At 38.9% G+C, this 26,253-nt stretch overlaps 1 protein-coding gene across 5 annotated transcripts; it reads right to left on the bottom strand.

Annotated features, from left to right (window-relative positions):
- Nucleotides 1–1,980: 1,980 nt before the first annotated feature.
- On the bottom strand, nt 1,981–25,897 carry LOC132813098 (zinc fingers and homeoboxes protein 1-like). 5 transcript variants are annotated; one of them, XM_060823072.1, is made up of 5 exons: nt 25,610–25,897; nt 19,161–19,233; nt 18,577–18,793; nt 9,654–12,496; nt 1,981–2,631 (listed from the first exon to the last, which is right to left on the bottom strand). In XM_060823072.1, the coding sequence occupies exon 4, from the start codon at nt 12,368–12,370 to the stop codon at nt 9,656–9,658; it is 2,715 nt and encodes a 904-aa protein (XP_060679055.1). In that variant the 5' UTR covers nt 12,371–12,496; nt 18,577–18,793; nt 19,161–19,233; nt 25,610–25,897; the 3' UTR covers nt 1,981–2,631; nt 9,654–9,655. The 5 variants fall into 5 exon arrangements, with proteins under 5 accessions (XP_060679055.1, XP_060679053.1, XP_060679058.1 ...); XM_060823070.1 differs by lacking the exon at nt 25,610–25,897 and adding an exon at nt 22,074–22,250; XM_060823075.1 differs by lacking the exons at nt 19,161–19,233; nt 25,610–25,897 and adding an exon at nt 22,074–22,250.
- Nucleotides 25,898–26,253: the final 356 nt, after the last annotated feature.

Here is a 26,253-nt window from a genome sequence, read left to right on the forward strand (position 1 = left end):
ACCTGTTTTGAAGAAACCACCTCAGGTATTTCTACAAATCTTGAAGTAAACCCATTTTCCCACAATTCTTCCAACGCAAGTTTTCCAAGCAATATTAAATATAGACCATCTCTGTGACAATGGCTTAGCAAGCCTCAAAGAATGAATACACCACATGTAAAGGAAGAGTAAATATAAAGGAACATGTAAATGCCAACTTGAGTTTTTTTTGTCTTTTATCTTTGTTGCAGTTGAACAGAAGGCAAAAACAAAACTAAATCCAACAACACTTTAAAATGAAAATTTATTTTGAAATGTGTCAAGTTCACATAATACAATCATTGTAGTCAATGGAAAAGAATTTGTCAAACCTACGTAAAACCTAAACATCAAGACAGTAGACAGCTAAATGATATCAGTGTAAAAACATTAGCTGCAAGAATAACAGATTAAATAAGTTTGTATAAAAATCTCCAATGACCCAGATAACGGCACATTTAGGTTTCCTAGAAAGCTATCAATGGCATGGATGCTGGCTGATAATGTCTGATATTCAGATTTTTTCAAAATATATCCAAATCTTTGCTGATCATTTTTGATGTGATTGTTCTCAGAACCTTACAGACAATGTGGTTCAACAAACAAAATAGCACATAAGCCAAAATAAAAAAGAGTGAAGTTGTTATTTATTAGATGTTGGCAATTTGCTGATTCACCTACATGCTGGTTAGTTCTCATTGGTGGAGCAGTTGTACATGAATTTTTGAGCAGTGTCAAAACTAAATATACCTACATCACTAGGCTATCTATCAATAAATTTGGATTAGAAGGGAAAAAAAACATCAATTAATGATGCATGAAGGTTTCTAAAACATTGATTTAATATATAGTTGTGACATGTAAAAACTTTCAAAACGCATTTTCTGTCAGTCTTCTGGAGTACAGCTAGAAGGGAAAGTTCTGACATTGCCTCTATCCAACAATGCTTGGTCTTAAGATTTCACTGTTTAGAACCACAGTGACATTTATTAAAGTTTTAAAAAAACATAGGATACTAAACCATTACGATTTAGGCAACTGTGATGCTAGCAAGCCCTAAACAACATCTGGTGCAGCATCTCCCAAACAGTGTTTGGAAAAGCTGTACAAATTGCACTAGTGTTGTGCTAAATTAAGTCTTTACTACATTTAAAAACTCAAACATTGTTCATATATTTTAAATCTGAAAATGTGACCAAGACCAATGATTTTATCATGATGCATTTAAAGAATTCATGCTTTACTAGCATTCTTGGTGAATATTAAAAAAAAAGTAAATACAACCGCTTTGAAGAGTCACTTGTGCAGCTCCAAACTAACTTGATTGAGGGCTTGTATGTGCCTGTAGTAGTTGAACAACCAAAGTTCAAACAAATAATCAAGCTTTCAAGAATTTAACATCCAGTACTTGTATAATAAATGTGCAAATGATTCTTTAGCATTATAAAAATGCATCATTCACCAGGACCAGCCAATACTGTAATCATGATCCAATTTTTTTTAAAAAAGAGATCAATATTTCTACAGAAATAGAAAAACCATATCTAAATCTAAGTACACATGTTAACTGTTTTACCTTACCTAGTGCTGTAAATGTATCAGTTAGTTTTGGAAAAAAATCTAAAACAAACATTATTGAAGTGGATGAAGCACAAATGGCAATTGTTTTCATAAGCCAAGATAAACTAAATGCAAATAACTATAGTGGTGAATTTCTAACACTATATAGATATTTATATATATATATAAAAAGCATGACCAATCTACTTGGATGCTCTCCTCACTGTACTCATACCATAAAGTACAATAAATAGCGTGAAAAATTAGAACTGGACATTGATTTATTCAAACCACAGCTTGCAACCCCTTATTCAATGCTTACAATATTTAAATACTATATATTATATAAATGTAGTATTGTATATATAGAAGCAGCAATTTTCTAATTTCAGTATACAAAATCAATTTTGCAGAAGATACTGAAAAATGCTAGCGACTGTGCATATGGCTTCTGAAAATATTTGGGGAGAAACATATCGTTCACTTTATCTATATCTACAATGTCTGTGTAAATGTCAGTATCTCCTAAAGCTCAAAACATGAAATTGGAAATATGTTTTCCAAAGCATATACAAAAAGTACCATGCATAATTAAGTCAAATAAATCAGTTTGCATTTTTTAAAAACTGATTAATGGTTGTTTTAAATTAATTCTGAAATGTCATTTGGTTGCTCAAAGCTTACTGAAACTGCCTAGTATCCAAGGAAGGCAGATACTATATGACACTTGAGCCAAATGTTGGGAAATGCAAAAGCTCGCACAAAAAATGTGCAAATGTGATCAGGCACATCTCACTAAAAATGTAGTAAAATCCCAACTGTACAAATTTGTTTCAAAACAATGTACAAAAAACATTTCTGCTTCTTTATTAAAACTTTGGCACTATGGAACTTTAGAAATCTTTATTATACTAAGAAATAAAATATGCGGTGCGTGGATACTTCTTTATGGAACTAATTTTGCAACTCAGAAAAGATAACTACAGCTGAGGATTCTCTGCTTTAATTCTTTGACTCAAGCAACCAATGGTGTCTTTCCCACGTCTGTGGTTCCTACAGAGAAGAAAACACAGTAGTTTAATAGGTTTTTGAAAATAATTGATGCCATTTGTACATCCATCAATAAAAATAAATGAACCTGTAGACCGTAGCAGTCCCTTCTAGAAGATTATAGATAAAAACTAAGTTTTTGATGACAGGTTACAGTAATGCTCAAATTTGTAGTTATTAACATTTCTAAGATTCAGTTGGACAAGATTATTCAGTCTGCTGTGAATAACACCCTCCCATGTACATTGTTTTCCCTTTCACATTCAGCCTACCCTATTGTCTGTTGCTATTTAGCCTGCCAGTATACCTAGTTGCTGGGATATAACAGTGTAATCTGCTTTCATATACATATTGATTAACATGGAACACCATTAGGAAACAGGGCTAGATTACTTCCACTGTACAATTAAATTCAGTTCCAATACTGATAATGTACACAAATTGCATAGCTTACTGGAGCCTGAGGGAGTCTTTATATTGCCAATCAAATGACATCAAATGAGGAAAGACAATGCTGAATCCATTACAAGCCTGATGGAAAAGTTGAATCCTGGGAGATAAGGTTCAAAAAAGTTGGAAAATATAGAAATTTGACAGTGTCACAATCAGGGAGTGGGCTTCATTAAAAATATGAAAGATGCTTATGAAACAATGCTGGTTTTGAGTACAAAAACAAACTTGCTGGAAAAGCTCAGCATGTCTGGCAGCACCTATGGAGAGAAATCAGAGTTAACGTTTTAGATTGGGTGACCCTTTCTCAGAATACATTGGCAAAACTCTATGAACTTAATCAATAACCATTACAGATTTTCACCATTAATTTTCATATTTATAGCTTATATCTAAGAATCAGAATTTGTGCAAACTGACTAACTAGGGACAAAAAAATAAATTTCAGAAAGACCCTAGTTACCAGCGCATCGTGATATTTTAAGACTGGTGAATATCTATTTTCCAGCAAAGAACTTAGTTTCCAAGGACTGTTGTTCCCATTCCAGTAAAATGCTGATAATTGAAACATATTTATACTACCTGGAAATTACACTCCATTTATTTTGTCTGCATTCAGACACAAAGCCACCAAGACACTTCTCTAACAACATCGAAAGCACTCAGAGCAATTATGGACACTAAAGTTTGCGAAGGATCATGATGAACATAGAGGGGATTGCAGACTACGTTTACGAGAATTAATTGTGGACTCCAAGTTTTAAATTACAAGTAGGGATCACACACATTATATTCTTTTGAATGTTGAAGGTTATCGGTGATTTGATCATGATTTTCGTCTTATTAAAAAGGGGAACAGATAGGCTGGATGGAAGGAAATGTTTTCCACTGGTCAGGGAGTCTAGGACTCTGGGCCAGAGCTAAAAATTAGAGCTAGATCTTTTAGGAGTGAAGTAAAGAAACACACTAAGAGTGGTAGATATTTGGAAAATGCTAAATTTATTTAAAATATATTACATAGATCTTTGTAACCAAATAGATTATCAAAGTAAGGAGGAAGTCAGTATATTCTGTTAGATCACAAATCACACATGATATAATTGAATGGGGTAACAAATTTAAGGAGGGGTTAAATGGCTCCATCCCTCCACACAAGTCCATTCCAATGTATCTAAATGTTGTGTCTACAATTGAAAACAATAGGTCTTACATAATATTTCAATCATGAGGAAATATCTCAGTTAATGTATTAAACTATGACTTCCTACTAGATAACTACACACAATAGTTAAATAAATAAAAAATTGTTTGTATAAACACAATCTATCAGCAGTATAATACAAAGACCACCAACCTTCACTTACATAAGTCACAAAAATAATTTTTATTTTGATCAAACATAATGCAGCATTTCCATCAAGCACACTATCCCCATTTTAAAAGAATGCAGGTCCCCAAAATCAGACTCTTCCAAAATTCACAATTCACATAAGCCAGTTCTTTACAACATTAAAGACTACAGAATACAAGCTTTGACCTAAAAGTAGACTCTTACTCTCTTGGAAGTATTTACTGGATAAGAACTAGAAGAAGTGAAATCCAAGCTGACAGTCTACCACCCACAAGTGTGTGTGTGTGTGTGTGTGTGTGTGTCAACCAGATATTACTGATGTTGTCTGAGATCTGTACAATGTATTAACAAAATAGCAGTCTCAGTTATCAAAATCTGTCACAACTTGAAATGTATGAGCCATATTAGCAATCTCCTTCACTCCTGTCTTTGGATGGCAGACTGGATTGGTTGGGGGGCGGGGGAAGGTGAGTAGAGAAGAAATGCCAACAATGACAAGTGATGAAGCCACGGCACCACTAGGAGTTCAAATGATAACCAAGGAGGCTGTTTTTAACAATTTCAAATCAAAATGGTGTGTATAAATGGTAATAATTCATAAATTGTGCTAGAACATTTGTTAAAAGTTTTAAGACAGCTTTGTCTTGTGTATAGTATTATGAATTAAATCAGTATCTATAGTTATTTCTCACTGAAGAATATTTCAATGATAGATCTATAAAGTGTACGAATTTCAGGATATCAAAAACCCAACTTTAAGAACCACTTTCTGAAGTTAGCCAAGGATTAAAGATTCTAAAATAAAGCAACTTGCAAATTGCAAATGCTCTAATGGTTACAAAATAAATTGAAAATTAATTTTCAGTTCAAGTAATTTGCTAGAAATTCAAATTTGTTATTAAAGGGATTTTGAGGAATATTTAATGTGCTAAACTTGACCAAATGTTATCTGATGACTTTTGAGCCCAAAACAAAAGCAATGCAAAATCAGAGCCCAGAGACCCAAAAAGGACATAGCCAGTCTATTTCAGATTTCATTTGCATGTTGCTTCAGATGCCACATGGGTATGCAAGGCAGTACACCAACTTGAAGATGATCAATTTTGGGCTGATTACTTCACTGGCTGCAGTCTTCAGACATGTCAGAATGGAAGCAAAGTAATGCAAGAGAATGGACTGAACAATGCACGTTATGATGCTGAGCAGCTGAGAGAAATATACTGCCGATTCTCACAGGTTATTTATTGAAAAAGAGTTTTTTTCACTAAGGCTCTCACAAACCCCTGAGGTAGGATTAGGATCCAAAATCCTAAATGGAGGCCATATATTGGTAGCTAATGAGTTTCCAGGAGAGGTCCTTAAATGTTTTTCATTGTCATATCAAAAAAGGATCTAAAGTCTATTTATATTTTAGATGACTACCTGAAATCCAGGTTCACGTTCAAGATAGGACAGCCCAGTGGAATTGGTCTTCATCCACAAAGAAACTAATCGAGAGAGAGAGAGAGAGAGAGAGAGAGAAAGAAAGAGACAGAGACAGAGACAGAGAGACAGAGAGACAGAGAGAGAGAGAGAGAGACACAGACAGACAGACAGAGAGAGAGAGAGAAACAGAGACAGAAAGGTACAATAGGCCAAATGGTACTGTATCATACCAAAAGATTGACAGACAGATAGGAAGCAAGCGCATTTCTGATGCGCTGGATAGTAATGAAATGGGACCCATGTTTGCAGAACAAAATGAAATAAATTTATTTTTCCTTCCAAAAAAGGCATAAAGGTTGGTAAAGTTTCATTATTAGTGGTCAACATGCATATCCTCTACAAATGTACTCTCAACATAAACAGAGATATAAAGATTTACAACCGTTAAAGCAGGTAATAAATGGGTTCTTTACATTTTTTTGTGTACGTGTTCCACCTATGTATTTTCATAGATATCTCTCTTGTTTAGTGCCAAAGATCACATTGTAGGCAAGTCCTTGTTCTATGATACATCTAATATCTAGTCATGAAGGGAGCGCAAAGATTGAGGTTAGAGAATCTTGCTTCTTGGATATGTCACAGGGCTTCTTATGATCTGAACTTCAGAAAATAGCAAATGAAACCTCCTTATTTACAGTATACATGGCTCCAAACCACTAGTTTGGAAGAATTAATCAGCAGTAAAGGGAACCTTACTGTAAAATTACAGAACCAATTAAGAGTCAACCACACTGCTGACCTGGAGTCACATGTAGGAAAGATCTGGTAGAAATGGCAGTTTCCTTCAAAACGGCCATTAGTTAACCAGATGAGTTTGTAAACTACAGTCAATATCAGTCATCATCATGGTTAGAGATTTGCTTTATATCCCATACTTTAGGAACAGAAATCAATTTAAATTAGTCACCATGCCTCAGAGTATTCATCGGATCTACTGGATTTCTACTCTATCACCATTGTTACTGGCTCTCTGCAGTTTGGATTATTTTTAAGATTTCTAATGCATACCTGACATTTCCCCCAACTTAATTTGGACCAACATGTATGTGTCTCAACATTATTTACACATTGGGGCTTCTTAAGTCTCTTGGAGAGAGTATTCAGGAATATCCCAATGGTCTCAGAAATAATGCTGAATTGGGAAGCACAATCCTGAAATATACCACTGGTATGTCTTGAGGTTCAAACAGAAAAATTGAAATATGTTGTGTAATATCTGATGGCCCGCTTACATATACATTTGTTTGGAGCAGCTACAAGTAATTGGTGGACAATCAAATAATTTGTGACTTGATAAATTTTTAGTTTACAATCATAGCACAAAATTCTAAATTGATGGATATCTGTTCATATTTTCAAAATAAAATGTGTCTAATTGAATCCCATGATATGGATTCTATCCATAGTGGACGCTGCATGTCCACAAGCTGAACTGTAGAGACATAGAGATGTACAGCATGGAAACAGACCCTTCAGTCCAACCTGTCCACGCCGACCAGATATCCAAACCCAATCCCAAATGCCTCTTAAATGTTACAATTGTACCAGCCGCCACCACATCCTCTGGCAGCTCATTCCATACACGTACCACCCTCTGCGTGAAAAAGTTGCCCCTTAGGTCTCTTTTATATCTTTCCCCTCTCACCCTAAACCTATACCCTCTAGTTCTGGACTCCCCCTACCCCAGGGAAAAGGCTTTATCTATTTATCCTATCCACGCCCCTCATAATTTTGTAACCTTTATATGGTCAACCCTCAGCCTCCGATGCTCCAGGGAAAACAGCCTCAGCCTGTTCAACCTCTCCCTATAGCTCAATTCCTCCAACCTTGTCAACATCCTTGTAAATCTTTTCTGAACCTTTTCAAGTTTCACAACATCTTTCCAATAGGAAGGAGACCAGAATTGCATGCAATATTCCAACAGTGGCCTAACCAACGTCCTGTACAGCTGCAACACGACCTCCCAACTCCTGTACTCAATACTCTGACCAATAAAGGAAAGCATACCAAAAGTGACAATGTTCATACTCAGTACATATAAATTAAAATTTTGATTGCACTCCTACCAAACACAAGATCAATAAAAAATACACCACAGCATCTGCGATTTTTGAGAAGATTTGTAGCTCAGCTTGTCAGTTTGCTCACCGAGTTGGTAGATTTGTTCTCAGACATTTTGTTACCATCCTAGATATCATCAGTGAGCTGCTGACGAAGCACTGGTGTTCTATCCCACTTTCTATTTGTGTGTCTTGGTCTGTTGTGGTGGTAATATCACTTCCAGTTCTGTTTCTGAGACATTGGTAAATGGGGTCCAAATCTATATATGTTCGTCAATGGAGTTCCGGTTTGAATGCCAGACCTCTTGGAATACCCGTGCCTGTCTTTGTTTAGCTTGAACCAGTGTTGATGTATTGTCCCAGACGAACTGGTATCCCTCTTCATCTGTGCGTATGGATACCAGTGATAGTTGGTCATGTCTTTTGGTGGATAGTTGGTGCACATGCTTGCTAGTTTTTTGCCGGTTTGTCGAATGTAATATTTGTTGCAGTCCTTGCAGTGTATTTTGTGTATGATGTTCGTTCTACTGGTTGTTGGTACAGAGCCCTTTAAATTCATGCTGTGATGCATACAACAAATATTACATTGGACAAACTGGCAAAAAACTTGCCAGCAGGATATGTGAGCACCAACTAGCCACCAAAAGACACGACCAACTATCACTGGTATTCATACACACAGATGAAGAGGGACACCAGTTCGATTGGGACAATAAATCCATCCTGAGACAGCCTAAAGAAAGACATGTACAGGAATTCCAAGAGGCCTGGTATTCAAACCGGAACTCCATTAACAAAACAGATTTTGCCATTTAGCAACCTCTCAGAATCAGAACCGCAAGTGATAGCACCCACCACAACAAACCAAGACATAAAAATTGCAAGCAGGACAGAACACCAATGCTTCATCAGAGGCTCACTGTTAATGTTATCTAACTATTGTGACAAAATGTCTGAGAACAAATCAACCAGCTCATCGAACAAACTTGTATCTCATACCACAAAGTAATTAACTGCACATGCTCTTCATTGTTTGCAGAATAGAAAAGATCTAATCGTTTCCAGTATCTAGGTCCATTCACACAGATGGAATAAAAGCTATCCTCAGATCTGTTAAAGATTCCATGTGACACAAATTCTAAAAGGGTATGTAGTTGTAACTGATATGGTTTCTCAGACAAAACTATTCATGCGGTACAACACCTAAAAGTGGTGATATAATTCATTTTGCAAATCAGAAAGGGCTATGGAGTTGCAGGGACAGTTTTCGATAGTAACTTACACTTGTGCCCTCTTAATTCAGCTGTGTGATCCCAAATTAAACATTACTTTAAATTCAATATGCAATATTACTTTAATATGCAGACACCCAAGTATCTGTCAAAAAATGTAAATGTAATATCAATTGGTATACTCTGTGAGATGCTTTAAGTCACTTATTCAAAAGCCATTCAATTGTAAAATGTTCCACTGTATTATATGTATTTCTATCCTGAATTAATATTTTGATAGAATAACACATGAATTAATAAAGCAAATGATTCACTCAAAGTCGGCAGCATCAAAAGTGTTTAGATAAACATTCTACTCTTTCAGTATTACACTGAAGTATAATTTCTAAATGTGGTTCTACAATCGGTTTCAAGTGAACATAAAAAAAAGTTATTTCCATAACTCACATTCATATTTTTGAATTCTCTATAGAGAATTGATCATCTGCTTCCATTACTTGGTTGTGTTTTTGTGAAGGAGGCTTCCATACGTCACTGCTACCACTTACATCAGAGGCATCATCCTCATCTTCCTGGCTAGCATTCTCTTCCACAGGCCAATCTTCTTCCTCTTCAAGTGCTTCATTTTTCTCATCATCACCAGGGTACTGTCCATCTGAATTATTGCTCTCAGAAGCTCCACTTTCTGTTTGCCTTTGTACAAACCATTCCCTAATGTTCTCATAACTCATTGATGATCTTGCAACAAGATCGTCAAGGTCCTCTTCATTTAAATATTTGTGTTTCAAATAGTACTGTTCAAGAACATTTTTTCCTGAAGAAGCATGGCTTGAAGATACTTTGCCGGTTGATATTCCACTCCAGCTGTTTGCCCTTCCAGTACCTCTGAGCCTTCCTCTTCCTCGTGATCTACCTCTTGATCGACCTCTGCCTTTATACTTTTTGTAGTACATTTGGGTTTGACCATTTTGGCTGTCCACATTTCCAGTTTGATAGTAGTAGTACCACTTCAGGTTTCCATTTTTCCAAGCATATCTTGTATCTCCAAACCAACTTACTATGTCGGTTCTGGCCAGTCCAGTTTCTGCTGCTAATCGGTCATATTCCTCTGGGGATGGCCACTGTGTGCGAACAAATGCACTTTTAAGGAGATGTAGTTGCCCTGGAGTTTTCTTATATAACCTACTAGCTGCAGCAGCCATTACCCTTGGTATTGCTAGTCCACTTGCCAAAGACGTAGTATGAATTTGTCCATAACTGGATTTGGCAGATACCCCCTCAGACTCTTTGCCTTTAATGTCAACCACACTTCCAACTGCTTTTCCATTCTCCTCGTTTTTGTCTTCTGAACTTTTAGCCTTCCTTCGTTCACAGAACCAGACATCAATCTCCCTCCTTGTGAGTTTTGTATCAGTCCTTAGCTTGTTAACCTCATCGTCAGTAGGAAACGGATTTAAAAGGAAACTTTCTTCGAGGAGATGAAGCTGCTCTACCGTTTTCTCTTTGAACTTCTGTGGAGTAAAATCAGGGAAAGCATTCCGTCCATGTTTGCGCTGTTGATTTATTACAAGGGATTCTGGTGTTGTTTCATCACCAGAATCTAAAACAATAGTACTACTGACCTCAGGAACATTGACATTTTGATTACATCTCGAGTTCCTGTGATTATATCTCGTGTCACTGAACCACTTCTTTATATCACCCCTTGAGAGGCCGGTTACTTGTATAATTCGAGCAATCTCTGCATCACTGGGAAATGCATTTCTATTGAAACTGGCTTTTAGTTCTGTCAGTTGCTCTTTTGTCTTCTTGAGGCGAACACCATATGGATCCGTGACTGGGGCAGAAACAAGAGAACCTCCTTGTGTAGCAATCTGAGGAAACTGTGCATTGTTTGCCCGTTTTGCTTCTGGACCTGTGTCTCCTTCCTGTGCTCTGCGTTTTTGCCACTGAGGCATTTGATTTGCAACTCCTGCAACACTGACTGTAAGTGGAGAATTTCCAGCAATTGCATTTGTATTAGCAACCTGTGCTAAGACAATGCCCGGCTGGCCAACTATCTGACAAGGCTGAAGAATGTGTTGCAATCCATTAGCAGATGTTGAAATCTGTGCTGGTATGACAGTAATTGTTTGTGGTATAGTGTGCACACGTCCATTGAAAAGTTTCTTCTTGGCATCATCCACCTCCTCTGGGGTCCAACTGATGCCATGCTTGAGACGCTGAGCCGTGAACCAGATTTTAATCTGTTCCTCTGCATATTTTGTCTGAGTCTTTAGTGTTGCAACTTCTGAGGGTGTGGGATAAGGAAATTTGTTGAAGGAGTTCACAAGGTGAGTATTTACATCCATATTAGTGTTATAAGTTGGAATGCTATTTACAGGTATCATAACTTTTGGAACAAAATTAGTTGCTGGAGATGATAACATTTGACTTACACCTACTGAATCAAGTATTACTCCATTTGTTTCCTGGCTAATACAACTTTTACTGGTATTGGTTGATCCGGAGACTGAGTTGGTCCCCAGTGTCTCATTGTTTTCTTGATCAGCAGTAAATTCATCTACTAAACTAGAAGACAGAGAAATTCTTTTGGTCTCAGTTTTATTTTTAATCATTTTCATAATTGGAGTTTTACTTATTGAAATTCCTTTTGGGGTACTTTCAGTGCTTTCTGCCTGGTCTTCATTTGCAGAACCACTACTGCTACTTGATTCTTCAACAGTCTGTTCAAAGACAGTTTGATTATTGTGTTTTACCATTTTAAGCTTAAAGTTAATTTCACCTGAATGGTATCTGGCATTGTGATCATTTAGAGTATCATATCTTTTGGTTGTAAAATTACATTCCACACAGAAGTAGGATGGATTAAGAATGACATTTGGGTGCTTTGAGTCAACATGCAAAGTAAATTCATTCAAGTCCTGTGTTTCAAAAGTGCAATATTTACATTCATAGCCTCCTTCAAGTCTCTTAATTTGGATATCTTGCACTTCTTTTTCTGGAAGATTCTCATCATCGATTACTGCACCATCTGCTGTCAAGCTCTCATCAGAAATATCTGGAGGCAGATCAACTGTAATCATGTCCAATTCTGGGTCTTGGTCCAGGATCTCACTGGCAGGAACCATGCAAGGAATTTTAGATTTCCTTTTACTGGCCATGCTCAGTGGTAAAAAATAATGAATGTTTTTTCAACAACTACAGCACCACTGGAAATTGATCTATTTTCACTGATATTGTGCTGATGCACCTTTCCACAGGCAGTAGCTCTATCACATGGTATTCACCTGTAAATAAAAGTAAAGAAAACATAACTTTGGGATTATAAATAAAAATTGTTTAACTGTATTGAAATTCAAGACCATCATTTTAATGCATTACATAGGAATATAAATGCATTAAAGATTGAAGTTGCCTGATCTCAACAGCATTCATATGATATGAAAGATCACATATTTAGCTACAGAAAGGGAGGGCAATTTTAAAAGCTATTGTCAATGTATTCCATCAATTTCCTTGCAGGTCGCTTGTAGTACATCTACAAAAAAAAAATCACTGAAGCACATGGGAGAGATTGAAGTCCAAATTCAAAAGAAGAATCATATGACTGACTCAGAGCATTTGAGGTCTGAGATTTGAGGGGAAGAGTACAGAAACAGAAGCTATGTAACTAAGGAAAATCATAAATTATTTAGGTTTTTTTACTCCTGTTTTTTTTTCACAAGTAGAAGGAACACTGCAAGGCTGATAGTGAAGACTTCAGTGGTTAAATGGCTGCCCAAATAAGTATACTTAGTCTTTTACTTGATTATACAACTACAAAACAATTCTTTTCAACATTTAAAAACAGCACACCCCTCAAAAATCAATGGGGTAAACGATATTCTTTTATGATATTGATTGAGGAATAAAGAATGACCAGGACACCTGAGAGAATAAAGTCACAGAAAAATCAGAGCACAGTAAGTAGTCATATGGCCAACGGATCCGATCCCAGCCTATGTAAGAGCAATTTAACTTGTCTCATTTTCGTTAATCCTACAAATATTTCCCTTTAATAGCTTATCCAATTCCTTTTTGATAGCCACAACTCACCAGCCTTCATCAACATAAAGAACTGCATTCCATATGTTAATCACTTCCTGTGCAAAAATGTTTTTCCCCCAGTACTGCATTTGGTTCTTTTCACAATTGTTTTAGGTTTATCCCCTCTGATTGGGAGAATGGCCAACAATCAGAACAGATTCTCTTGCACAACTCTTTTAAGAACACAGAACATAGAACAATACAGCACAGAACAAGCCCTTCAGCCCACAATGTTGTGTCGACCATTGACCCCCATGTAAGGTAAACCTGATGTACGAACCCTCAAATTTCTGTGACCATATGCATGTCCAGCAGTCCCTTAAATATCCCCAATGACCTCGCTTCCACAGCTGCTGCTGGCAATGCGTTCCATGCTCTCACAATTCTCTGTGTAAAGAACCCGCCTCTGACATTCCCTCTATACTTTCTGCCAAACAGCTTAAAACTATGACCCCTCGTGTTAACAATTTCTGCCCTGGGAAAAAGTCTCTGGCTATCAACTCTAACTATGCCTCTCATTATCTCTACACCTCAATTAGGTCCCCTCTCTTCCTTCTTTTTTCCAATGAAAAAGTCTGAGCTCAGTCAACCTCTCTTTGTAAGTTAAGCCCTCCATTCCAGGCAGCATCCTGGTAAACCTCGTCTGAACCCTCTCCAAAGCATCCACATCTTTCTTATAACAGGGTGACCAGAACTGGACACAGTATTCCAAGTGCAGTCTAACCAAAGTTTTATAGAGTTATAGAACATAGAACATTACAGCGAAGTACAGGCTCTTCGGCCCTCGATGTTGCGCCGCCTTGTCATACTAATCTGAAGTCCATCCCACCTACACTATTCCATGTACGTCCGTTTGCCTGTCCAATGATGACTTAAATGCACTTAAAAGTGGCGAATCTACTACCGATGGAGACAAAGCATTCCATACCCTTACTACTCTCCGAGTAAAGAAACTACCTCTGACATCTGTTTTATACCTATCTCCCCTCACTTTAAAGTTTGTCCCCTCGTGTTTGCCGTCCCTATACTTGGAAAAAGGCTCTCCCTATCCACCCTATCTAACTCTCTGATGATCTTGAATGTCTCTATTAAGTCACCTCTCAACCTTCGTCTCTCTAACGAGAACAGCCTCAAGGCCCTCAGCTTTTCCTCGTAAGACATTCCTTCCATACCAGGCAACATCCTAGTAAAAAGTGAGGTCTGCAGATGCTGGAGATCAGAGCTGAAAATGTGTTGCTGGTTAAAGTGCAGCAGGTCAGGCAGCATCCAAGGAACAGGAAATTCGACGTTTCGGGCATAAGCCTGATGAAGGGCTTATGCCTGAAACGTTGAATTTCCTGTTCCTTGGATGCTGCCTGACCTGCTGCGCTTTAACCAGCAACACATTTTCAGCAACATCCTAGTAAATCTCCTCTGCACCCTTTCCAAAGCTTCCACATCCTTCTTATAATGCGGTGACCAGAACTGTACACAATACTCCAAGTGTGGCTGTACCAGAGCTTTGTACAGCTGCAGCATAACCTCCTGGTTCCGGAACTCAATCCCTCTATTAATAAAAGCCAAAAAACTTAATGCCTTCTTAACAACCCTGTCAATCTGGGTGGCAACTCTCAGGGATCTGTGTACATGGACACCGAGATCTCTCTGTTCATCTGCACTCCCAAGAATCCTGCCATTAGCCCAGTACTTTGCATTCCGATTACTCCGGCCAAAGTGTATCACCTCACACTTGTCCACATTAAACTCCATTTTCCACCTCTCAGCCCAGCTCTGCATCCTACCTATGTCTCTCTGCAACCTACTACATCCTTTGTCACTATCCACAACGCCACCGACCTTGGTGTCATCCGCAAATTTACTAACCCACCCTTCTAAGCCCTCATCCAGGTCATTTATAAAAATGATGAACAGCAGTGGACCCAACACTGACCCTTGCGGTACGCCAATAGTAACTGGACACCAAGATGAACATGTTCTATCAACTACAACCCTGTTTTCTTTCAGCAAGCCAATTACTGATCCAAACTGCTACGTCTCCCACAATCTCATTCCTCCGCATTTTGTATAATAGCCTACCGTGGGGAACCTTATCGAACGCCTTGCTGAAATCCATATACACCACTTCAACCGGTTTACTCTCATCTGCCTGTTTGGTCACTTTGTCAAAAAACTCAATAAGATTCGTTAGGCACGACCTACCCTTCATAAAACCGTGCTGACTGTCCCTGATCAGATTATTCTTTTCTAGATGGCTATAAATCCTTTTTCAACCACTTTACCAACAACTGAAGCGAGAGATTGACTGGCCTGTAATTACCAGGGTTGTCTCTACTACCCTTTTTGAACAAGGGAACCACATTTGCTATCCTCCAGTCCTCAGGCACTATTCCTGTTGACAAAGATGATTTGAGGATCAATGGCAAAGGGTCGACAATCTCTTCCCTTGCTTCCCAGAGGATCCTAGGATAGATCCCATCCGGCCCAGGGGATTTGTCTATTTTCACACTCTGCAGTATTTCTAATACCTCTTCCTTGTGAACCTCAATCTTTTCTAGTCTAGATAAAAGTATCTCTGCAACAAGATCTCTTAAGCTCAATCCCCCTGTTAATGAAAGCCAAAACATTATATTGCTTTCTTAACAACCCTGTCCATTTGGGTGGCAATTTTAAGGGATCTATGTTCCTGCACACTAAGATCCCACTGATTCTTCACACTGCCAAGAATCCAGACTTTAATCCTGTACTCAACTTTCAAGTTCGACCTACCAAAATGCTTCACTTTGCAATTATCCAGGTTGAACTCCATCTGCCACCTCTCAGCCCATCTCTGCATCCTGTCAATGTCACACTGCAGCCTATAACAGTCCTCTATACTGTCAACGACACCTCCAAACTTTGTGTCATCTGCAAACTTGCTAACCCATCCTTCAATCTCCTCATCCAAGTCATTAATAAAAATTACAAAGAGTAGAGGCCCAAGAACAGAGCCTTGTGGACCACTGACCACTGACTTCCAGGCAGAATACTTTCCTTCCACCACCACTCGCTGTCTTCTGTCGACCAGCAAATTCTGTATCCAGACAGCTAAATTTCCCTGTATCCCATTCCTCCTGATCTTCTGAACTAGCCTACCTTATCAAACCTTATCAAATGCCTTGCTGAAGTCCATATGCACCACATCCACCACTCGACCCTCATCAACTTGTCTAGTAACATCCTCAAAGAACTCAATAAGATTTGTGAGGCATGACCTGCCCCTCACAAAGCTGTGCTGACTGCATTTAATCCAGCCTTGCTCTTCCAGATGGTCATAAATCCTATCCCTCAGAATCCTTCCTAATACCTTGCAGATGACAGACGTGAGACTGACTGGTCTGTAATTGCCGGGGATTTCCCTACTTCCTTTCTTGAAGAGAGGAATTACATTTGCCTCCCTCCAGTGGACAGCGAGTATGCAAAAATCTTCGCAAGCAGAGAAGCAATCACATTTCTCGCTTCCCAAAGCAGCCAAGGTCAAATCTGGTCTGGCCCTGGTGACTTGTCAATCTTAATGTTTGTCAAATTTTTCAGTGCATCAGCTTCCTCAATCTCTATCCATTCCAGCATGCTTACCTGTTCCTCAATGGTTTCATTCACTACAAGGTCCTTTTCATTCATAAAGACAGAAGCAAAACTCATTTAGGGCTTCCCCTGCCTCCTCAGATTCTATACACAAGTTCCCTATGCTAGCCCTGATCATAATGTTTGAGCTCATAATTTTGTACACCTCTATCAAGACACCTATCAAACGTTTTTTTCTTAAAATGAGAATCCCCAGCTTTTTCAATCTGTCTACTTAACTAGAGTCTCTCATCCCCAAAACCATTATCATAAAATCTTTCTAAATAATGACCAGGTTTTAACTGGATAATGTCAATAGATGTTTGGTTTAATGTTCTAAGTGTACAGAATGAGTCATGGATTAAACGCCTCATCTGAAAGGAAACACATCCAACATCTGTCTCTTACTAATGCATCAAAGTACTAGCCCAGATTATGTGGCCATGTCACTGGAACAGTCCTTGAATCTTTGTTTGACATTCTGAATCAGAAGTGACAGTGGCTATACTCAGCTGAGCTTCAAGAACACAAAGAGAGCATCGAAGACAAGTCTCTACTTCCACAATGTTTCCAGAAAATGGGAGTCCTTTACTACTTTTTCTCTGATAAGAGAAATAACACAAGTGTGGCTTTAATTTGAAAGCAAGCTTAAAAATAAGATGAGAGCTCCATTTAGAGTTATCTATCAATGGTGTTATCACACATCCTCGTCAACCACTGCAGCAAATAAAGTTGCAAAATATGCGATCCTTGCCAAAAAAAAAGTTGATTCAAAAATAATTAAGGGAGTTTAGAAGTAATGCATAAAGGTCTAAGGATTAATCTAGCATAAATTTACCAATGTGCAAACCTAGTCAAATATATAGAGATTTCTGGTATGACAGGTCACTTGATTTCATCCCCAGCTGAATATGACATATTCAGATTACATACTGTTAGAAGTAAACATTTCTTGTCTTGTTAATCCATAATAAAAGAAAAAGAGTCCAGTATACCATTCGATATGATCGAGGCTGATCGACTATTTCAATGGCATATGTTGCTCTCTCACCATAATCCTCAATATCTTTAGTTTCTAAAACTTTATTTTTTCATTAAGCACACTCAGAGATTTGACATCCACAGCCTTCTAGGATAGAGAATTCCAAAGGTTCATCACACCCACTGGAGAAATTTCTTTTCATCTCAGTCTGAAATGGCTCAACCCATATCCCAAGACTTTGATCCCTTGTTCTGGACCACTGTAGCCAGCAAAACTTCCTCCCTACAGCCTATTTGAATTGTGTGTCTCTCAATGGGATCCCCTCAAAGTAATAACAATTATAATAGTAATTGTATTTTGTAAAATATATATCAGGCTGAATTTTCCACTGGCCAGATCATTATACCAGATTGGATTAGAAGTGCATATGGGAATGTTGTGGAATGCCGATCTTAGTGGACTTGGAATGAATTTCCTGCTAACTGAGTTTTGAATTTAAGTGATCTGAATACAATCCTCGCAGTTTAACAAATACATAGAATAGTGATGAGGATATTGAACTAATCCAGTAGTGTAAAGGCTGAACTCATGATACACAGGCAGCTGTGTGAATTTAAATGTAGTTAATGAGTTAACTAAATCTGGAATTAAAAAACTATTATCAGTGACAGTGACCATAAAACTGTTTTAAAAGCCCACCTGGTTCACCAATATCCTGCACAGAAGGAGGTGTGCCATCGTTATCTTTGCTGCTCGACATGTGACTCCAGATCCACAGCGATGTGGTCAACTTTGAACTATTCTCTGGAACAGCTGAGGAATTCACTCAGTTGTCAAGAGTGTGGTTAACCAGTACTACTTCATTGATAATCAGGGATGGACAATAAATGCTGGCCTGACTAGTAACATCCACATCCTGTTAATTAATGAGAAACGTTTACTAATATCACAGAGATATGACTACACTGCTCTATCAATTGTACAATGTTTTCATTTGGGACTATAACTAATTTATGATTTCAATGGATTAATTTAGGAGAATTTCAAAATGGCAGCAATGTGCTTCTGAACGACACCAGAAGCAAGTTACTAATAAGTACGTATGTTTTAATTAGATACCTAGAAAGAAAGTGTTTAAGATATTTTTAAAGTTACACTATTGTGATTTTTGCAAACACATAAACTCAACGGAACTTCAAAATTCAAAACAGCTAATTTTTTGCTGAAGAACATTACACACCAGTGAGTCACAGACCTCAAAGTCAGAAAAACAGATTACTCACGACTTGTTAGATTCTTCATGAGAAATTGTACAAATTCTATATTCCATAGCCCCCCTTGAACTATTTCCCAGACCTTGAGAAACATGGTACAGAAAAAAAACACACTTATTCAATTTATGACCCAGAATGAAATACAGTTAACTTATAATTGAATGTATAGTGCAATAATTTCCTTGTTAAAAATCACAACACCAAGCTTGCAGAGATTACTCTCACAGACAAGTACACAATCATTCACAAAATAACAGCATACAAGTAAGCATAAAATTATTTGGAGCAAGGTCTCAATTTCATTCTTGCAAAAATGGTGACTTACCATCAGGTATGCACTTAAGAATAATAAGTTGGAGGATTGATAGTTACGTCAAATTTACAACTTCAGAAATTCAATAGTGCTTTCATTTCTTCCCTAGATACGAAGAATTTAAACCCCTCTTGTAAGTATAGGTACCAGTATTTAGGTGCTGTACATGTAATTACTCCTTATATGACAATTCTGAGCAAGCAGTTAAAATTGGATATGAGACTTAATCACCAAGGTTTCAACATCTTTCTGCAAGTTCATATTTTAACCCACTCTTCAGAGTGGGAAGATAATTGGCTTGAATTCAGGTGTAGTATCATTGCTTAACCCCTATTTGTCTTCAACAGAATGTGGTCTTCTCCCTTCTAATATGGAACCTAACAGGAGTTATATCTCAGCAGCCCTGCTTTGCGATTGTGTCACTTTCGATGTATCTGCAATCTAATGGTAACTGCATGGCAGCGACGTTATGGCTTTCTTGCCAAATCATTTTGGTAGGAAGAAGTGTGGAGCCAGAACAGGTCCAAAATTGGGTCCAAAATTGGCTAGAAGGCAGAACATAGAGTGGTGGAGGAGAATTGCATTTCAAACTGTAGGCTTGTGACCAGAAGTGTGCCGCAGGAATCGGTGCGAGGTCCACTGCCTTTTGTTATCTATGTGAATGATTTGGATGTAAATGTAGGAATTATGATTAGTAAGTTTGCAGATAACACCAAAATTGGTGGTGTAATGCACAGCAAAGGTGGTCACCTCAGAGTACAACAGGACCTTGATGAGATGAGCCAATGGCCGAGGAGAGGCAGATGGAGTTTAATCCAGATAAACATGAGGTGCTACATGTTGGTTGTGCAAATCAGGGCAGGACTTATACACTTAATGGTTAGATCCTGGAAAATTTTGTTGAAGAAAGTGGAATTGCAATTGACAGGGTAATGAAGGTGGCGTTTGGTATGCTTGCCATTATTGGTCAGCGCATTGACTAAAGGAGTTGGGAGGTAATGTTGCAACTAAACAGGACATTAATTAAGCGACTTTTCAAATGCTACATTCAATTCTGGTCTTTGTTATAGGAAGAATGTTGTGAAACTTGAAACGGTTCAGAAGCAATTTAGAAAGATGTTGCCAAGGTTGGAGGGCTTGAGCTATAAGGAGAGGCTGAATACACTGGGGCTATTTTCTCTATGGGGTTGGAGGCCAAGGGGTGACCTCATAGGGTTTATAAAATAATGATAGGGTGAATAGCCAAGGTCTTTTTCCCAGTGTAAGGGAGTCCCGTGTAGAGGGCACAGGTTTAAGTGCGAGAGGAAAGATTGAAAGGGACCTAAGGTGCATCTTTTTCACGCAAAGTGTGGTGCGTGAATGAGCTGCCAGAGGAAGTGGTGGAGGCTGGTATAATTACAACATTTAAAAAGGCATCTGGCTAGGTATGTGAATAGGATGGGTTCAGAGGGATATGGGTCTAGATTGGGACTAGATTAATTTAGGATATCTGGTCGTCATGGATGAGTTGGACTGAGGGGTCTGTTTCTGTTCTGTACATCTCTATGGCTCTAAAGGTCCAGGCTTTATTCAACTATAAAATTCTCTCAAACTCTCTTCATTGTACTCCCCTAACTCCTTCTGTCTCCAGTGGTGGCACTGTATCACTCAACATTTTGCTTTTGCTCCAGCTGCCAAATCTTATTGCAGTGAGGGTCTTGATTATAGCCTGCCACAATCCCCATGATTTCAAATTTAGTGTAAGTATTCTTGCACTTTACATGGCACGTGAATAATGCCACCAATTTTGGAAAGCCCTAAAATACACAAAGATATTCTCTGATGTTTAACCAAAATATCTGAATGATTAGGACACACAAGCAGTCATACAGTTTGGAAGCATCATTGCCCTGAAGCATTGTCTCAAACCAGCCAGTATTCTACAAAAACAAATCTCCAACTGGATCTTAAATCAATTGTTGTCAATGTATCTTGAGAGCATTGTCAGTTTCCACGTTCACTTCCCAGAGATACAGGTGTACTAAAAAAAATACAGTTAATCTAGCCATTAGACCACAGCTACATTGACAGTGACACTATCAAAATGCAGGCTGAGATACAACTCTTGTTAGGTCTCACATCACAAGAGAAATCTACCTTTTCTTCAAGAGAAAATTAGTGAGAGATGAATATTTGGCTAGAGATTTAAACCTAGAATTTATTTGGACTGCAGGATCATCATTAGCACCACATAAAAATTACAGCCAACACAACAACCAAAATACCAATATTCAACTTAACTTTCATCACCCCCCATCAAGTAATAAATGATCAGAGGTACAACAATATGTACTGTGCTTGCAAGTTCTAGCAAAACAAAGAGTAAAATGAATACGAGACAAGGATGAACACAGGATAAGGTATTAAAGTCTCCAAACCATTGCAAAATTCTTGGCACCTCACAAAAGACACCATCTCATATTCAATGATCTGACTGAATTATTATTCTGGTTCTCCTGAAAGTTTCATTCATTTGCCAAACATTTTTGTCCAGCTTTGAAAAGAAGCCATAAAATTGCAAGGCATTTTCAGAGAAAACAAAAATCAAAAGTAAAGCTTCTACTCAGTACCTGCTCTTTGTGGAGTCAAGATTGTGCAGCTTGCTCTCTCGCCTTTGAGGCCATTCTTGTCAGTCATGAGTTTCACAGCTGCTTTCAGTCCTTTGTTATGTTCTGACTAATGCTTACATTCTCTCTCTCCTTACTCAGTTCCAGTAGATAGTTTCTGCTTGCCTAATCCCAGACAACATTAGCTAGAGTCAGGGCAAGGCAAGCAATGCACTGATTTTCTTACAGCACATTAACACCCCACCAACCCCTGTCCCAGAGGAATTGCAATTCCAACATTCAATAAAGGATGAAGTGACCCTATAAAACAAAAGAAAAAAAAAGGAGAAAAACAAACAAACAGCCAGAGAACAACAAATCTATATAGAATTGTTGGACAAGGGATAAGTATTCACTGCAGGAGGGAGGAACAAACCAGGTGGAAAAATATAGTACAGAAAATTGGGGGAAAAGTTCAGAAATCAGACACAACCTTGTTTTGGTACTTGACCATTTGGGTGTAATATGTGCTTTGTTCAAAATGGCTAGATTAGAATTACAAAAAACTCTCAAGTGATATCCTTTCATCTGATTTACACTTGTGTTTGGCTCTATTATTGGCTGTCTACACTATCACAAAAATCTCAAATTCCTATCTGTCTGCTACATATTTTAAGTTTAAAAATGCTTGGAATTTGCAAGTTTGAAGATAAATCACCGAATTGAATGATCATACAAAATGTAGTCAAACATTCATGAATAGACAAAGTGTTTTCCCTGGTGTGGGAGAGTCCAGAATTAGATGGCATAGGTTGAGGATGAGGGGGGAAAGATTTACCAGGGACCGAAGGGACAACTTTTTCATGCAGTGGGTGGTGAGTGTATGGAATGAGCTGCCAAAGGAAGTGGAGGAGGCTGGGACAATTACAACATAATTGTCCCAGCAAAAGGCATATGGATGGGTATGTGAACAGGAAGGGTTTAGAGGGATATGGGCCAAATGCTGGCAAATGGGACTAGATGAATTTAAGATATAAAGTGGACATGGACAAGTTGAACTGAAGAGTCAGTATCCATGCTGTATATCTCTGTGAATCCATAACTCTATTACATTTAGATTGGCATTAATGGTGAGTTTGTGTCATTGCTCTGACTTTTCAACTTGACCAACTAAGCTCAAATGTCAAACAAACATGCAATTTGGTTCTGAAATCATTCTACCCTAATAAGAAGTCACAAAAACCATGACAAGACTTCCATTTTTGCTGAATTGCACAGTTTTTTGGACAACTTCACATCAAAATTATAGATTGGTTTGCGTTGGAACTTGCAAATAAACAATCTGAAACACCTTCAATCAACCCCAAGTAAATGAAAATAAAATGGTGCTTCAATGATTTTCATTAGCACAATTCAGGTTCAAAAGACAAATGCTCAACATTCAAGAGATTGCATTTATATAGACAAATTGACACAACAGAATGTCCCAAGGTGCTTCAGAGGAATGCTATCAAGGATTAGCATGTTCCTTCTAGAAAGTGCAAACCCTCCAAAATTTTGTTTGGCATTATAACATGATGCATTATTACAGTTCTTTTTAAAGTTAATTATCTTAAGATACTTCAGAGTCACATTATCTGAGGACTAAAATAAAGCACATAGGGCTCCAACACCAACCCCTTCAAATCATGACTACCATCGGCACCACTAACTGCTGGCTCAAAGTGGAGATGATCGCACATATCAAACCTGTTGGACAGGGCACAGTCAGTGAAGATTGGGGACAATATTTCATCCTCACTAACACTCAACACTGGAGCCCCCCATGGGTGTGTACTCAGCCCCCCACTGTACTCACTGTATACACATGACTGTGTTGCCAAATATCAGACTAACGCCATTAACAAGTTCGCTGATGACACCACCATAGTTGGTTGAATTTCAGATGGCGACAAAACAGACTACAGACAGGATGTGGGAAGACCTGGAAAAATGGTGCACTGGAAACAACCTAGCTCTCAATGCTGGCAAAACCAAGGAACTCATTAGTGACTTTCGGCGGGATGTTATTCATGCCCTCCTACACATTAACAGCACAGAGATAGAATGAGTGGAGAGTGTCAAGCTCCTGCGAATGGTCATCCACAAAAAGCTTTCTTGGACTCTTCTTGTGGATGCACTGGTTACAAAGGCCCAACAATGTCTTTTCTTTCTCAGGCAGCTGAGGAAATTTGGCACGATGGTAAATACCCTTGCCAACTTTTATAGGTGCGCCATCGAGAGCGTTCTGTCTGGATGTATCATTACCTGGTAATGGCAACTGTACCATTTAAGATCAGAGACAGTTACAGAGAGTGATGAACTCAGTGTGGACATTCACAAAGGCCAACCTCCCATGTATAGAATCCATCCACCAGGCCTGCTGTCAAGGAAAGGCCACCAGCATTCTCAGAGAACCATTCCACCCTGGCAATGTTTTTCCACAACCTCTACTGTCGGACAGAAGCCTGAACACACCCACACCAGCCGGTTTCAAAACAGTTTCTACCCTATTGTTGTTGAATACTGAATGGACTCAATCTCACCTGCACTCGTGTTTTTGTTTTTGTTTTTGCTGCTGTTTACCTATTACTTACTTATCTATGCTCCTTAACTGTGGTCTGCTTGTATTGCTTGCAAGACAAAGCTTTTCACTATGTGTCAGTACACTTGACAATAAATTCAATTCAATAAAACCTGATGTGTGATTCTTAACTTTGTACACACCAATCCAACACTGGCACCTCCAAATTAAGGCAATGAGGGTAGATTGGTCAAGGAGGCTTACTTTACTGTACTATACTTTGTATACACAATTTGGAAACAGAAATAACGATATGGCAATAGACAGACCGATCGGCCCGTCATGTTCGTTCCAGCTCTTTAAAAAGTCCTACCCCCTTCCTTTAGCTCTTTTTGATGGAAAATTAAGCAGCTCCCGTTGCAAAGTTCAAGTTTTTTGGGGGAGATCGAAAACACTAATCCTCTGTCCAGCCCCTTCTCAGCGTTTGCAACTTGAAGGCTATAAACAGAGCGCACCCACACGAACAGGGAGACCGGCTGCAATCTCTACAGCCAGCACCGAGAAGGGACAAGGTGTGGGGAACATTTTCCAGCCATAGGGTGGGGGGCGTAGCTGCCTGTCAGGAATCGGGGTGGAGGTGGTGCACTCATCCCCCGAATCGGCATGGGGACCGTTTCACTGACGGCGGCGGCGGCAGCTGCTCGAGACGCGGCAGTAGGCTTCCGCGAGCTGGTGGCAGTTGACGCTCGCGCGGGGCAGACGGTTGTTGCCCCCTCCCCGGCCGTCAATGAGCTCGAGCTCTCCCACCGCCAAACAAACACTCAGAGCCTGACCGCGGGCCAGGCCGGCAAACCGACAATGACATTTACCATCTACGGGGAAAGCACCGACATCAACCTCCTGCCCATCCGCTACGACCGGCCTTTCCTTTTAACCCAATATACGTCGCGCCCAATTCTCTTCTCTCTCTCTCTGCCCGTTCGGTGAGGTAGCATACCTGACTCCCCGAAACCGTTTGAAATTCATTGTTCTCCTACCGGCCTTTCCAATTTATCGGTATCGCTCTTCCATTAATCGACTCATTAATTTTTATATATATCGGGGGAGCGGATAAAGCAGACGCTCTGACGTCATTGGCACGCGACTCGCATGTCGGCCGTAAATTGGATCGTGGTTTGGTTTCATCAACATGTTCGCTTTTCCTCTGTAAAACATTCCTTTATCCTCGACCGGAGGGAAGAGGGTAGACCACTGATGTAACAGAGTGGCTACTGAAGCAGAGGACAGCACAATGAGATACTGTAATTAAACGATAATGGAATCAGTAGGAATTCCTTGTGGTGACTTGTCGTGAACTACCAGCTGGAATGCCGTCACCAGTACGGCAGCCGAGTGTTGTTCAAAGTTGCGATCATCAGTTTTTGTCTCTATTCCTTGTGCTCTAGCGCAACAGTGGTCGTTAGAGGGAGGAAGGGGGTGGTTTAATAGAGTGAATAAGGAGTAACTGTTTTCAAATGGCTGGAAGATTGTAAATTTTCATCTGTATTTTGATAACCAAAGTAAAATATCGCAGAAACAGATATACAACACGCAAACAGACCCCTCGCTCTAACTTATTCAAAACGACCAGATATCCGAAAG

The sequence above is a fragment of the Hemiscyllium ocellatum genome, chromosome 4 (genome assembly GCF_020745735.1).
Source record: "Hemiscyllium ocellatum isolate sHemOce1 chromosome 4, sHemOce1.pat.X.cur, whole genome shotgun sequence".
NCBI classification, from domain to species: domain Eukaryota; kingdom Metazoa; phylum Chordata; class Chondrichthyes; order Orectolobiformes; family Hemiscylliidae; genus Hemiscyllium; species Hemiscyllium ocellatum.